The sequence below is a fragment of the Eutrigla gurnardus genome, assembly GCF_963514095.1.
Source record: "Eutrigla gurnardus genome assembly, chromosome: 11".
In the NCBI taxonomy this organism is placed as follows: domain Eukaryota; kingdom Metazoa; phylum Chordata; class Actinopteri; order Perciformes; family Triglidae; genus Eutrigla; species Eutrigla gurnardus.
In genome coordinates this window covers 29,088,301-29,105,319 of record NC_139925.1, presented here as the reverse complement: position 1 = coordinate 29,105,319, position 17,019 = coordinate 29,088,301, and the positions used below count along the sequence as shown (strand labels likewise).

At 42.1% G+C, this 17,019-nt stretch overlaps 1 protein-coding gene across 1 annotated transcript in view; it reads right to left on the bottom strand.

The window, feature by feature from the left end:
• The window catches only part of apmap (adipocyte plasma membrane associated protein), a 73,251-nt gene extending 56,437 nt beyond the window's left edge, over positions 1 to 16,814 (bottom strand). The window contains exon 1 of the mRNA XM_084021964.1: positions 16,549 to 16,814. Within this exon, the coding sequence (XP_083878090.1) occupies positions 16,549 to 16,640 (92 nt within the window). The 5' untranslated portion in view covers positions 16,641 to 16,814. The remainder of the gene's footprint in view (positions 1 to 16,548) is intronic.
• Between the last annotated feature and the right edge of the window lie 205 nt (positions 16,815 to 17,019).

Below are 17,019 nucleotides of genomic sequence, written 5' to 3'. Positions count from 1 at the left end.
TTCCCTACCCGGAGCAGGCAATCCACCAGTTTCCTGCTGAGCACCATGGCCTCAGATTTAGAGGTGCTGATCTCATCCCGGCCACTTTACATTTGGCTGCGAGGTCACAGACCGATGATGCCAGCAGGACCACATCATCTGCAAAAAGCAGCAATGCGATCCGCAGACCCTTATCCCCCCCAACTACGCCTCGATATCCTGTCCATGAATATCATGAACAGGATTGGTGACAAAGCGCAGCCCTGGTGGAGGCCAACACCTACTGGAAACAAGTTTGACTTACTGCCTAGTACCCGAACACAGCTCTCGCTTTGGGAGTACAGATATTGTATGACTCTAAGAAGTGACCTCCTCACCCCATACTCCTGCAGCACCTCCCACAAAATATCCCGGGGAAATTGACGATGATCCTCCATCAGCTTCCAACTCTGCCTCTACAATAGAAGGCGGATTCAGGAGTTCCTCAAAGTGCTCCTTCCAACGCCTGATTACCTCCTCACTGTGTACAGCTTGGATGGTTCCCTCTTTCCCCCTTCTGAGGTGCCAGACGGTTTTCCAGAAGCACCTTGGTGCCGACCAAAGGTCCCTCTCCATGGCTACTCCGGACTCCTCCCACACCCGCTGCTTTGCCTCCCTCATGGCAGAGTCAGAGTTCCCCCCCGCCCGCCGCCCACTGCCCGGTGTTGGTCCGAACTCCAAGGGCTTTTCACCCAGCTCTGAGGGAACGAGGCCCGACTGTTCGGCGTGGGCTTTTCAGACAGCCTTGGGGGCTTAAGGGCCGACAAATCGGCGGTGTTCAGGTGTGTATTTACCGGCTGGATTCCGAGCAGCGCGTCTTAGAGTTATGAGTCCGACGGAGCAAAGTAAAATTCCGCTGCTGCTGAGAAACTAGTCCCTCAAAAAATTGATGATTCATGCGATGCAAGGTTAGTTTTGTTTCAAATATTATTCTATCAACACAGATATGTACATCGACAGTCTAGTGTTTTAATTGATTTGCCTCGGGTGCACTGTGGAGTGGGCAAGACTGTTTTTAATGCCATGCTAACTAGGACCATTGACTTGCGCTAGCCATAGCACAAGCGAACTCGGCAACTAGAAGAACAAATTAAATTTCTTGAAAACGTCTCCAGACGTCTCGAACACACCGGCTGAGTTGGAAAATAGGTCTTATGTCCAAAATTCCGAACTATCCCTTTAAACATTCTACAAAATATGGTCTCTCTTAGATGATTAGTTTCACAGATATTATATTATTATATTATAAGTAAACACATCTTTGCCCAACTTCAGAGCCATATTCCAAAAAACTGACAAGTATCAGGTCCAAACTTACTTTTTTTGAAAGATCATATTCTTTCTTTAAATCATATTCAAAAATCGGGAGGGTGTTAGCCTCATTTACAGTTACAATTACAGTGACTTTTTTTTAAATCCTGATATTGGTGGGGTTTTTGTGGCCGTTTTTGGTACTGCATGTCCTAATAGCCTACTAGTAAACATCACAGCAGGACAATTCAATTGTGTTTTTTTACCATTTACCAAAGACTTACATGTGACTAAATGCTACTGATAAATTTAACCTTACGAAAACAACCACAGTTGTAGTTACAGAGGCAATAAGTCCTTGAATGTGAGTTTAACATGCTTAAAAGCAGCTTTTAATGTCACACTTTAAGTATATACATTATACAACCAAATCAAATAATAATCTTAATTTGAGCATACAGATTTTAAATTACAGTAGAAAAGTCTCTAAAGTTTGATATTGAAGAACCGTTTGTCTCACTATGAGGGATCACACATTTTTCATCTTTTAGATCCAATTCCTTAGTCACATTCATTAATTTGGTAGTCACTTTACAAATTGTCTAATGTACATCTCTGCTCTGTTGTGCTCATCTCTTTTGATGGCATACATGCGCCCAGTTTCTGTAGAGGGAACGTCAATCCTTGCAATTATATGCTGCAGTGGGACATTGCACATGTCTTCTCTTCTTGGCCAGTAGAAACTCTTGGCAGGGCCATGTGGGTGCAGAACTGAACCAGTACATCTTCATCTTGTTCTGAAACATCTCTGATACTTTCTATCCACCATTTCTGATCATACACACAACTCACATATTGTCTCATAGTGAGCATAGAGACAAACTGTTTCAATATCCAACTTCGGCGACTTTTGTACTGTAACGTAAAATCTTTATGCTCAAATTAAGATTATTATTGATTTGGTTGTGTAATGTACTTAAAGTCCGGGTAAACCAAAATCAGTCATTTTCTACTAAACACGTTAAATGGGTCATAACATGTCTCCTTAACACACGTAAAAAGCCATTCAAGCATACACTATGTAATTGTGGAGATAGGCTTCTGAAACGTTTCTGTCTTGGATTTAATGGGCGGGTCTAAAAATCACTTTGGCATTACGTAACACGGTTGTAGTTAGCATAGGCGAGAAGGACCTGGCCTGCTGGGTGGGGGTTTGGCGTCTCCTCTCGGCGTGCTTCTCCGTGTCGCGCCTCTGGTGCCGGTGGTGCCTTGTGGTGTCCTGTTCTCTGGCCTGGCCGGGACTGCCTCCGTGGTTGCTCCGCTGCTGCCTGTGCTGGTGCCGGCTGCGCCCCCGGCCTGTTCGGCTGTGTCCCCGCTTGGCTTGTCGCGTGCCGTCGCGGCTCCGCCTGGGTTGCTCCCTGGCTTTGCGCTGTTGCCGCTGCTTCCTGCGCCTCTGCTGCTGCCTGCGCTGGTGCCGTCTGCGCTCCCGGCCTGTTCAGCCGTGGGGCCGCTGTGTGTCTTCGCAGCTCCACCTGGATTGTTCCCTGGCGTTGCGTTGCGCTGCGCTGTGATGTGTGGCAGGTTCGTGGAGCGGCGCGGCTTCTTGAGACATTGATGACAGTACCTTCCAACTCTGACTGGAGTTGTCCTCAACGGAGCCCATTCTTCGTACGCGTCTCTGACAATGGGCCGCCACGCGAGCCGCAATCCACCGTGGCAGTCTCACCGAGAGAACTGGTGCCAACCATCCGTGAGTGTAACTCAATCTCATCTTCACCTATCACAACATTAATTGGGGACAAACGCTCCACTTCAACTGCCAGACTGAAATCTCTGAATCCGGCGATAAAGAAACAACGCAAAATGCACTTTTTTCACACTCTTAATAATGCTAAGATCATCTGGGACTCAAGATCTAAGCCAAAAGGACTTCTACTTGGCCATATTAACATCCGTAGTATAGTAGGCAAAACCGAACAAATTGAACACTTATTAATTGACTCCAACATTGATATATTAGGCATATCCGAAAGTTGGTTAACTCATTCATCACCAACAGCTGCCATCAATATATCAGGATACAATGTGTTTAGAAGAGACAGGGGAACAGGACAAGGGGGTGGATTATTGATTTATGTTAAGGACTGTTTAAAGTGTAAATTAATTGAATGGCCTGCTGAAATAGATATTGAATGTATTGGCCTCAATATAACTATCTCTCCTGAAATGTCTTTCACTGTGATATGTCTGTACCGACCTCCTTCCTCTAAAAATATATTTTATGATCAACTTAAAACTATTTTAAAATGTAGCGATTTTAAAAGGGAAACTATCCTTTTAGGTGACTTTAATATTAACTGGGACAATAAATAAAAAAAAAAAAAGCAACTAACAGATAATCACAACCTTACTCAAGTTATTCAAGGTCCAACAAGAATAACCAATACATCTAAAACAACAATAGATTTAATATTCACAAATAAATCTGATAGGATCAGTAAAACTTTTAATCTTCTGTCTGGGCTCTCTGATCATAATTTCATTCTATGCTCAAGGAAAATCCACTGGAAATGTCTTACTAGCCCCATTAGAGTTAGCAGCCATCATATAATACCTAAAAATGAACAACAAAACCTGAAGAATGCTTTGCAAGGGTATGATTGGTCCAATGTATTAACAAATACTGAAGTTGAGGATAGCTGTAGCACCTTCTCCAAATGTGTCATGGAAGTTCTGGACAGCTTCACAAAAAAAGTTGAATTTAAAAGGCGTAAAAAGGCACTACCTTGGGTGAAGGATGATGTACGGAAATTGATGAAAGAAAGAGATAATGCACTAAAGAAATCTCTAAAAACAGGGCTTATTTGTGATCGACCGATTTTTACATCACTTAGAAATAAAGTAATAAAACAAATCCGTAAAGCTAAAGCAGATTTTTTTTATTGAAATGATAGATGGGGCAAATGGCAATGGAAAATTGATATGGGAACAATTAAATAAGTTAACAGGAAGACACAAGGAGGACATAACACCCAATGACATGCAACTCCAGGTGAATGGCACTCTGACAAATGACTTGGATATCATTGTTAGTAGCTTCAACAATTTTTTTATAAACTCAATTGAGGAGTTGACATTGAACTTTAAATGTCCAGGCACTTCACATAACCCTCTGGATGACAGCAAGCCAGTCTTTAGTTTAAGGGATATAACTGTTCCCGAGGTTTTGAAAATTATCTCCTCTCTGAAAAGCTCTAAGGCTAGAGATGTCTTTGGTCTGGATAGCAACTTCATAAAACATCATAAAGTTGCCCTCGCACATCCAATGGCACACTTAATAAATCTGTCCATAAAACAGGGTAGAGTGCCATCTACCTGGAAGATTGCCAAGGTTACCCCAGTCCTAAAGGCTGGTGACAAGACCAAACTAGAGAATTATCGGCCGATAAGTATCTTGCCAGTCATCTCAAAAGTAGCTGAGAAATGGGTTGCATTGCAGCTAACAGACCATCTTAACAGTGGGCATAACTCACTCCATCCAATGCAGTTTGGATTTCGTAAACACCATTCAACTGAAACAGCAATTTGCTACTTTCATGAGAACATCAAAGGTTTATTGGATCAGGGTGGTTACGTAGGAGCTGTCTTCTTGGACTTGAAAAGAGCTTTTGATTCACTTAACCATAATGTACTTATTTCAAAACTGTCCCTTTTTAACTTTTCCGATGGCGCACTCTGCTGGATGAGATCGTATCTGTCAAACAGAAAACAGACTGTTCAGATTGGAAACTCAATGTCATCTTACCTCAGCTGCTCAACTGGGGTACCCCAAGGTTCTATCTTGGGACCAATTCTGTTCAGTCTATATGTAAATGACCTACCTAAAGTTTGCCCAAATGTTAATTTGCAATTATATGCTGATGATACAGTGCTATATGTCCACGCAAAAACAAAACAAGAAGCTGCTGTAAAATTATCAGCAGCTCTGGCACCTGTATCTTACTGGCTTAACGAATCTTGCCTGCACCTCAACACTAAAAAGACTGTATGTTTTTCTCTCGTCAGTCAGCAGAGGGCGATCAACCATCTGTAGCGGTCAATGGAGAGAGCCTTGATGTAGTGGAAGAGTTCAAATATCTTGGAGTGGTCTTTGACACAAATTTATCATTTAAAGCACATGTTAAAAAAATCATAAATATCATTAAATTCAACTTGTCAAATTTCTATCACATAAGACCATTTCTTACCTCCAAGACGGCTAAAGTCTATATGCATGCCATGATATTCTCACACATAAATTATTGTTTTACAACATGGACATACACAACAGAAAACATATTAAAACCCATCAAGTCTCTCTTCAAAAAGGCAGTTAAAATTTTGGACAGGAAACCTCTTCATTTTCATTACTGTAATGTTTTAAAAAAGTTTAACATTCTTGATTTGGATAGTTATCAGATTTTTATGGATGTTTGCCTCATTTTCAAAGTTTTAAATGCACTTGCCCCCCTACCACTGAATGAATTCATTCAGAAAAAAAATAATGAAGGACGAAGAACCAGAGCCTTAACTAGAGGTGATTGCAATGTACCGAGGCGTAGAACAAAATTTGGTCAAATGGTCGTCTCTGTAAGAGGAACTCAGTCCTGGAACAAGTTACCATCACACATCAGAAACTGCGACAACTACTCACTTTTTAAAAAAAATCTCAAACATTGGTTAAAAACAAATCAGACTTGTACCCATATAGCTTAAATACTGTTCTCAATCTGATGCCTGTTCCCAGGGGCTTTTGGTCTATTGTTCTGTAAATGGGTTAAAATTGTCTGTTTTATCTTTTCTGTCTGTGTCTGCTTCGCCTTGATATTGTCCGTCTGTGTTCTGTTTTGTAATTGTTCGTTGTATGATTTGTCGTTGCGAGGTTTTAAAGTCTTTTGTGTCTATGTTACCTAGGAACCTGCCTTGGGACTACGGCTGAAATTTAGCAGTTATGCTAAGTCCGGCGCATTTACACTGACGCTTAAGGCATCAATGTTGATGAATGTGCATTGTCCCAACTCAATAAATAAAGAAATAAAAATGAAATGAAGCCCCTGACCCGCAGACCTCAATGTGGGCGGAGTTAAACGTTTAAGGAAGGCTGAGGAATAGTCACCCACTTATATTAATAATAATAATAATAATAATAATAATAATAGCCTAGTCATAATATACTAATAGTATAAAGGCTCAGCACTGTGTTTTAGTCATTTTTGTTTTCATCTTTTCTTGAATGCTTAAACTACTCAACCCCATTTTGTCAACATTTGGATCAGAAGCAGCAGTTTGTAAGAAATTGGTCAGGAAACGATATGTCAAATTTTGGTTCTCAAAATTCCCCAAATGGATGCATTAAAATGAAATTATTCAAAATATGATTTGCATTTTTCTTTATATCATAACGAAGATAGCATTGTATGTTACTACAGCGTCAGCTGCAGCGTCTGGCCATCAGAACGAAGACAGCTGAACAAAGACAAGGGAGTCTACCTGTGGGAGTCCATTGAGGAAGTCCACTGAGGTAGGCATAACATCTTACCCCCCCTCGCAGCCATGTGTCTTATCCCAGTCAGGACATCACACTGGAGAAGATTTCACCGGAGACCCTTCACTCGAGGCTGTAACCCATCCAATCTCTGCTACCCACCATTCTCCACCGGTAAGGAACTTGAAGTACTAGGGGGGCTGTGGAACTGCCAGTCTGCAGTCAAGAAGGCGGACACCATTTCAGCCTATGCCTCCCTGCAGTCTCTCCACTTCCTGGCCCTCACAGAGACCTGGATCACCCCAGAAAACACTGCCACTCCAGCTGCCCTTTCAACTGCCTACTCATTTTCACACTCCCCAAGACGAACAGGGCGAGGAGGAGGAACTGGGCTCCTCATCTCACCCAGATGGTCCTACCAGGTCCTTCCTCTGGACCACCTACCCCGATCTACACTTGAATTCCACGCCGTCTCTGTCACCCGGTCGCCCCATCGCCCACCCGGTCCTCTCGGTGACTTTTTGGATGAGATGGATGCCCTCCTGAGCTGCTCCCCTGATGATGGCACACCACTCGTCGTCCTCGGTGACTTCAACATCCACTCGGGAAAGCTGCACTCATCTGAATTCATTGACTTCTTTTCCGCATTTGACCTTACACTCTCCCCCTCTCCACCAACTCACCGCGCCAGGAACCAACTTGACCTTGTCTTCACAAGATCCTGTGGCATCTCTGCACTCTCTGTTACCACAATGGCATCACAGTATTGCCATCGTCAACTGCGAGGAACCTGGGTGTAATCCTCGATGACCAACTATCCTGCACCCCCAACATCACTGCTGTGGCCCGATCCTGCAGATTTGCCCTCTACAACATCCGCAGGATTCGGACCTTCCTCACAAAGGATGCAACGCAACTCTTGGTCCAAGCACTGGTCATCTCCCGCCTTGACTACTGCAACTCTCTCCTGGCCGGACTCCCGGCCTCTGCGATTAAACCATTGCAGCGTATCCAGAACGCTGCAGCACGCCTTATCTTCAATCTACCCAAATTCTCCCATGTGACCCCCCTCCTCCGTGACCTCCACTGGCTCCCTGTTGCAGCACGCATCCAATTCAAGACGATGACACTGGCCTTCAGGGCCATCAATGGAACGGCACCCATCTACCTTCAAACACTGGTCAAACCTCATGCCCCGAAGCGAGCACTTCGCTCCTCTACTTCAGCTGGCCGGCTGGTACCACCATCGCTGAAATCAAACAAATGTCGCTCAGCAAAGTCCAGACTCTTCTCTGTTCTGGCACCTCAGTGGTGGAACGAACTCCCGACCAATGTCAGGACAGCAGAGTCATTTGCCATCTTCCGAAAAAGGCTAAAGACTCACCTGTTCAGACTTCCCTTCGACTCTACATAGCATGACCCACTAACCCACTTTTCTCATGAAACATCATTGAATGAAGGGTAGTTTAGACGTTTTTTGGCATCATGCTCTGAAAAGCCATTTTTAAACAGCAATATCTGGAAAACTATCTCACCTGTGGCCTTCAAAATTTCTACAGTGTATATCTGTTACTAATAGCCTCCAGACATGAAATATTAGGGGTGTAGCTCAATGATAACCTAGTATGGTAGGTACTTAAAATGTGGCTTGTTGAAATAAAGTAGTACATTTGAAGAGTGGCTGAGCTCCCATTTTTGCAGATAAAAGACTTCTATCACTTCTGCCTCTATCTCTGGTCTTCTTAGCTTAAACATTCTACAAAATATGGTTTCTCTCAGATGATTAGTTTCACAGATATTGAGGCTCAAAAATTGAAGTAAACACATCTTTGCCCAACTTCAGAGTCATCAACAAGTATCAGGTCCAAACTTACTTTTTTGAAAGATCATATTCTTGTTAAAATCATATTAAAAAATCGGAAGGGTGTTTTGCCTCAATTTGTCACAGTGATTTTTTAAAATCCTGATATTGGTGGGGTTTTTGTGGCCGGTTTTGGTACTGCATGTCCTAACAGCCTACTAGTAAACATCACAGGAGGGCAATTCAATTGTGTTTTTTACCATTTACCAAAGACTTATGTGTGACTAAATGTTACTGATAAATTTAGCCTCACGAAAACATTAAAATGTAGCACGGTTGTAGAGGCAATAAGTCCTTGAATGTGAGTTAAACATGCTGAAAGCAGCTTTTAATGTCTTAAACCATGAACAAACATAGCATAATATTGAAGACTGTACATTTTGTCATACTTTAAGTATATAAATTACACAACCAAATCAAATAATAATCTTAAATTGGGCATAAAGATTTTACATTACAGTAGAAAAGTCTCCAAAGTTTGATATTGAATAACAGTTTGAAGATTTTCAGAAATATGATGAAATGACACGGAATGACCCTATTGTAAGTCGCTTTGGACAAAAGCGTCTGCTAAATGACCTAAATGTAAATGTAAATGTATACGATCCATACCTCAGAACCACCCCAACCCCTAACCCACCCACAAAATTATTATTATCCATCCATCTATCAATTGTCTACCGCTTATCCTGTATTCAGGGTTGCAGGGGTGCTGGAACCGATCCCAGCTGTCATTGGGCGAAGGCAGGGTACACTCTGGACAGGACGCCAGTCCATCAATTATTATTATGATAATTGTTATAGATCTTAGTTTTATTTTTATTATTGTTGTTGTTTTGTTATTATATTTATCATAATTATTGGTGTTATTAGTATTATTGTCATCATTATTATATTGTCATTATCATCATTAATATCATTATTGTCATTATTATTTTCATTATCAACATCATAATTCTTTATCATTATTATTATTATATTTAACATTATTATCATCTTGTCATCATTAATCACTTTAGTATTTCATTAACATTTTTACTGTTTGCCTGCTTGTTTTATGTTAATGTTTGTTGTTAAATAATTTGTTGTTCAATAAAAATTAAAATATGTGATCCCTTTAATTTCGCAGGTTACATTTGATTATGATAAACACGTTAAAATATATTACTTTTTTCATCATTTAATGAATGATTAAGGTACATTCATTATGGTTTCTTTTTTAGGCATAAGCACCTTGATTTAGACAGTGGATAGATGTTTTGAAACGGGGGAGAGAGGGGATGTGACATGCAGCAAAGAGCCACTGGCCGGGAATCGAACCAGGTTCCGCCGAGTACGTGGTATGTGCTCTACGCACTCAATCTGCGCGCGGGTTTATCACTTCTTCTCCTTCCCGGACACCTTATTAAATGAGTTGGGCCGTGGGCGGGGTTAAACATGGGCGGGGTTAAACGTTTAGCTCTGCCCACATTGAGGTCTGCGGGTCTGCAGTCAGGGATACATGGCATAAGTCGTCCGCTGCTGTATAAATACTTTCGCGCAGTAGCTTCAGTGGTTTTCCGCTCGGATAGTTTCACATACCGTAAATACTGGCCTGTATTCTATTACCGGCCGGTCTCTAACATTGGCCGGTCTCGCTGTCGGCAAAGGTAAATAACGGCCGGTCTCTAATAGAGTCCGGGGCAAGTGTCCACAGGCAGCGTTATTTCCACGCTTCCTATTCATTGTCAGCCGCGCAATGACTTCGCTTCGCAGAGATTTTGGCTGACGCTATATTAGAGGATTTACGGTATGTAAGAAGCCCTGCAATGCATTCGCCTGACGGCAAGTGTGGAGAGACGGTGAGCCGCCGCCTCCTGCAAACTCTCGAAAATATTTTAAACTGAGCGTTGTTGATCTAAAAAAAAAGACAGATTCAGCAACTGCATAGCTTATTTCTCGCATAAAATGTTTTCAGAAACACGTTTCGGTGAACTATTGTCGTAAAATAAGATTAAGTTTCCAAACGAGCCACTATGTTGGTCGGTTTGAAATCCGGGAGCAGACAGGACAGCTGTGAAAGCGATCGTCCAATCACTTGAAGCCATGAAGTGTGCACGTGATTGTATGAAGGAGAGCGCCTGTCAACCATCCTCCTAGTGGCAGCCCACCAAGTGTGCAATACTGGCAAGCAGTAAACGTTGGGTGCATTCGAATAGTCAAAAAATAAGGTCCTAACTCCTATTCCTATCTCCTATTTCTTGACCTCTGGGGAAAACGTCACGGGGTTAAGGAAAGGCGATAGGAGAACGCAAAAGGACTTAGGAATAGTCGACCGCGGTGCTCAGAGAATCCGACCGGACTTTCACTAAGCTACGTCATTAAAACGCAGCCGCTGATGATTGACAGCTGATGATCGGCACCGGCGATTGACGTGCGTCTGCACTGGAGAAACTACAATAATGGACTACAAAAAGCGCGTCGTCCACTTCTCCACATGTTGGTTTTATAAACAGCTCGTTCACTGACCGGCTTCAGTTCTAGCAGCTCCTCCTTTCTGTTTGACCGTTGTTTTATTTACTTTTCATTTGTGGTTTTAGTTTCGTTTTTGTCAAACATTTGTAACATGATTGAAACAAAAAAAAAAAAATTCAATTATTATCACTGTCCACACACATTTATTATCACTATTCCAATTACTATATGTCTGCATGAAAGTCATTGTTAAATATGTAAATGCACATATCGTTTGTTTTCATTAACGGCCGAGGTGTGCGGCACTTTAAATGTTGCTCTCGCAAAGAATTGTGGGTCGGCGTAATCTCCTTTCCTATCGCATAGGAAGGTCCATTGCATCCTATGCTAAAGGAGCTCTGAAAGGAAGCATTGGAGCTCCTTTCCTTTGCATTTAGAGAATTCGAACAGCTCTTATCATGGCGGCCACTTGTTTACTTCCGGGTCACTTCTTCAGTTAGGAACCTTTCTTAGCAAAAAAGACTATTCGACTGCACCCATGGACTACAAAAAGCGCATCGTCCACTTCTCCACATGTTGTTGGTTTTATAAACAACTGGTTCACTTACCGGCTTCAGGTCCAGCAGCTCCTCCTTCCTGTTTGACCGTTTGCTGTATTTACGTTTCATTTGTGGTTTTAGTTTAGTTTTTGTCAAGCTTGTAACGTGATTGAAATAAATAAAAAAAAACATTCAATTATTATCACTGCCCACACACATTTATCAACACTATTCTAATTACTATATGTCTGCATGAAAGTAATTGTTAAATATGCAAATGCACATATCGTTTGTTTTCATGAAGGGCCGAGGTGTGCGGCACTTTAAATGTTGCTCTCGCAAAGAATTGTGGGTCGGCGTAATCTCCTTTCCTTTCGCATAGGAAGGTCTGTTGCATCCTATGCTAAAGGAGCTCTGAAAGGAAGCATTGGAGCTCCTTTCCTTTGCATTTAGAGAATTCGAACGGCTCTTATCATGGCGGCCACTTGTTTACTTCCGGGTCACTTCTTCAGTTAGCAACCTCCTAAGCAAAAAAGACTATTCGACTGCACCCGTTGTTTACCCCCTGTAGTCCCCCCTGTGCGTGGGCGGGGTTCCAGCGCCTCTAACTGACACGCCCCCAGCGTTTGAGAGAAGACAGAAGTGCTTTTTTTTCTCCATGACTTTGAGACCTAATTTCATATATTTGGCAATTGTTTTAAACCTTTAAAGTTGGCAGGGCGAATAACAAAACACTGGTCTGTGGTATGCCAAACTCAGAACACATATTTTTATTCTTACTTTACCCGGACTTTAAAGAATGATAAAATGTGCAGTCTTCAATATTATGCTATCATATGTTTGTTCATGGTTTAAGACATTAAAAGCTGCTTTCAGCATGTTCAACTCACATTCAATGACGTATTGCCTCTGTAACTACAACTGTGCTAAATTTTTATGTTTTCTTAAGGCTGAATTTATCAGTAGCATTTAGTCACATGTAAGTCTTTGGTAAATGGTAAAAAACACAATTGAATTGCCCTGCTGTGATGTTTACTAGTAGGCTATTAGGACATGCAGGGCCGAAAACGGCCACAAAAACCCCACCAATATCAGGATTTTAAAAAATCACTGCAACAAATGGAGGCAAAACACCCTCCCGATTTTTTTAATATGATTTTAACAAGAATATGATCTTTCAAAAAAAGTAAGTTTGGACCTGATACTTGTCAGTTTTTTGGAATATGGCTCTGAAGTTGGGCAAAGATGTGTTTACTTCCATTTTGAGCCTTAATATCTGTGAAACTAATCATCTCAGAGAGACCATATTTTGTAGAATGTTTAAGCTAACACCAGAGATAGGAGGCAGAAGTGATAGAAGTCTTTTATCTGCAAAAATGGGAGCGTAGCCACTCTTCAAATTTGCTACTTCATTTCGACAAGCCACATTTTGGGAGAAGTTTAAGTACCTACCATACTAGGTTCTCATTGAGCTACACCCCTGACATGCCATGTCTGGAGGCTATTAGTCACAGATATACACTGTAGAAACTTTGAAGGCCACAGTTTTACAGCTATTGCTGTTTAAAAATGGCTTTTCAGAGTATGATGCCAAAAACCGTCTAAACTACCCTTCATTCAATGATGTTTCATGAGAAAACTGTTGACAATAGAGACCTAATATTTGGGTTTTTTCCTATTAACAAGTGTGTCTTTGTACTAGAATTTTTTCAAGACATTCTGTGATGGTCAGGTGGGAAGATTTTCAGAAATTTGATGAAATGACACGGAATGACCCCCATCCAACAGTTCGGGACGTGGCGACTGAAGCTATGATGGCCTGTGTGTTCAGTAGCAGGATGTAACGTTACTCACAATCATCTCACCTCATCTTCGTGTGTCGTTCTCATATCATATCATTTAGTTTAGTGTGAAACCGTCAGTGAACAACATCTCTGGTCTCAAACCACGTACCTCACCAACACAGCTGCTAGCCACCTGTACTTATTTGCACAAATTCTTATGCTTCACTTTCAGCTGTAGCCATGTTCTTTTTGTGTCTGTGGGATTGCACCTATATAAAAATAATTATTTGTACATTTCGCTACTTCCACTAGTGAACCATGGGAATTGAATCCGTCGCCTGCACTGTAGTCAGTGTTGCTAACCATTACACCACAGTGTCACACTGTACTCCCAAGTTAAAACATTAGATTAATCGACTGTTTTATTCAGGGCTGCACGGGTTCCTTCTGTGTGGAGTTTGCATGTTCTCCCTGTGTAAGCGTGGGTTCTCTCCGGGTTCTCCAGCTTCCTCCCACGGTCCAAAGAAATGCAGGATGAGGATAGGTTCCTTCAACATTTCAGAAAACTCCCATGCGCAAAAAATATAAAGAGCTCTGCAAGAATCTGGTCGTGGATTATGCGACATGAAATGTTGAAAATGTTGGAGAATATTGTTTAGATATGTGAACGGTAGGAAAAATGGTAATTTCCTTCTAATTAATCAAAATCCTCTCCCAACGTAAAGCTGCTAGAATCTTTTATTTCCATGTCGATGGTTGACGAGGAAAAGACGGCAATATTTTACAGAGTTGGTTCAGATTCCAGAAAAAGGCGGAGAACCTCAGGGTTTGTTGAAGAACGTCCCACGAAATGGGCCCCTGTTGTTAGTGTGAGTAATGTTACATCCTGGTACCCAACTAGGGTTGCAAAATTCCGGGAATTTTCAAAAGTGGAAACTTTCCATGGGAATTTATGGGAATTAATGGGAATTTATGGGAATAAACGGTAATAAACTGGGAATTTTTTAAATTGATGGTTGGCTCTTCAAAGGGGACTTAAATAAAGCTGAGGAAAGTTATTTTGTAGCATAATCTTGACTAAAACAAACAGATGCCATTCAAATACACTTGAATATCCATGCCATTCCTCAACCACATGCACAGAGCACACTGCTTAGTGCATGGCTATTGAGACCACGCCCCCTACTGGCACTGTGCATGCCTCCATCACATGTACAGAAGATCACTAGAAGACTGGACCACACTTTTGAGCCTGAAGCACAAAGACTATTGAAGGCACACATTTGAGCTTCTGGACTAAACAAAGTGAAGTAAGTTTTGATGCTATTATGGGGAAATATATTTATTAAAGCTCTAGTCTACAATTTGAAAGGTTTGAAAAAAGCATCCGCCGCGACGGCACGGCTTCTTACATAGACAATGAATGGAAACATTCCATTCCATTTTTGAATGAGTGGGGTTGGGAGTATTGAACCTAACATTCCTGTTTTTGACTTCAACCGTGAAACAACTAATTAAAACATGTTCTGTTCTACTTTCAAATAAATCTGTTGAAATATCTGTTGAAAACATTTTGTATGGATGTTTTCTTATGACTTCTGTTCATATTTATGCTTGGATATAATATATTCCCAGTTAGTTCCCCTAAATTCCCATTAATTCCCATAATTCCCATGGAGAGTTTCCAAATATGGAATATTTCCAAAATTCCCAAGCTTAAGTTCCCGTGGAAATTTACCGGAAACTTTCCGGAAATTTACCGGGAATTTTCAGCCCCTTTGCAACCCTATACCCAACACACAGAGAGACCTGTTATAGTAACGTTACATCCTGGTACCCAACACACAGAGAGACCTGTTGTTGCCCACGCGCTCTCTGTGGGCAGCTCTACAATTTTCAAAGATTTTACCCATTTTAAATAGTTAGAAATAATAAAATCAATATGTGGCGGTCAATGTTGATATTCTGGTGGGTCGCCACAAATAAATCAATGTATGGGAAACACTGGTGTGTGTGTGTATGTGTGTGTGTGTGTGTGTGTGAGAGTGTGTGAACGAGAATGAAAGGGAGAAAGATTGCTATGCGGAGATGAATGAACGGAACTATATTTATAGTTAAAAATTGCGTTGAAAAGAAAAACCCGGAATGAATTTGTGGCGCTCGGTGTTAATAAGTAGTGGACGTAGTTTTGACTATGTACATTGCCGTCGCCATGTTGTTTCTTTACAAACAGCTGTGACACGAGAGGGTGGAAGGAGTACGAAGGCTGAGGGACTTTTTGTTCAAGTGAAAACGCACTGTGAAAGGGTTAAAATTGCACGATGAAAACACAAACATTAGCTCAGGAGGTAGAGTGGGTTGGCTGGCAACCGCAAGATTGCCGGTTCGATCCCCAGCTCCTCCTAGCTGAGTGCCTGGTGTCCCTGAGCAAGACACCTCACCCGAATTGCTCCTGACGAGCTGGCTGCCACCCTGCGTGGTTGACTCCGCCGTCAGTGTGTGAATGTGTGCGTGAATGGGTGAATGTCAGTCATTACTGTAAATCGCTATATAAATGAGGACCATTTACCATTTACAAACAACTCCCACAATGCCCTGTCAATCAGCAAGTAGCCCCGCCCCTACTTCCTGGTCTGTTTGATTCTAAATTAAACATAATGTACTAAATGAACATCATGCTAGATTTTAGAAGACGTGAAACTAGAGATCGGGACCATTAACTCATGTTTACAATTTTTACTGAAATAATAAATCAAGTGAGTCATTTTCTCATAGACTTCCATGCTATCGGAGTCACCGCCCCCTGATGGACATGGGAAAGAATGCAGCTTTAAGGCACTTCTGCCATGGCTGCTTTTTCAGAGTTAATGTACGTAGTTAGATTCCACCACTGTATTTAACTGCTGCCTTATTTGATTCTGTAGATTACCATATTTCACCTAATCAGGAAGTTCCGGTGATCGACGAATCCGGCTGAAACAGTAGCTGCTGCCTTTGAGCTCGATGCTCACGATGCTAACGTAACGTTATCGTGACGGTACCAAGGCTGTCGGTGATTCTGTTTTAGAGTCCAACCCGGGATATGGGTCAGAGAACCGTCAAAGTGCCGTTTCTTACCCAGATCCCTTGTGTCGGTGCTCCGGCAGCTCGTCGGTGATGACTTGCGGTCGGTGCACCCGCCGTAACCGGAGCCCCTCCGTCTCATTCATGCTGGACTTATTGGACTCCAACGGCTACCTTGGTTCAGCTCAGCTCGACTCGGTTCGAATCCGTTGTTAGTCCGGAGCTGAAACGGCTCGGTCTGTTGAAGTTTAACCCGGCTTTAGAGGGACTAAACCGACAGAGAACCGTGTAACCATCCTATCGGGGTGTTTACGCCGACAACTGGGAGCTTCCGGTCTGAGACTTCAAAATAAAAGACCCACCGCCAAAGACCTGGGGTGCAGTGGAATAGTCAAAAAATAAGGGGTGCAGTCGAATAGTCAAAAAATAAGGTCCTAACTCCTATTCCTATCTCCTATTCCTTGACCTCTGGGGAAAACGTCACGGGGTTAAGGAAAGGCGATAGGAGAACGCAAAAGGATTTAG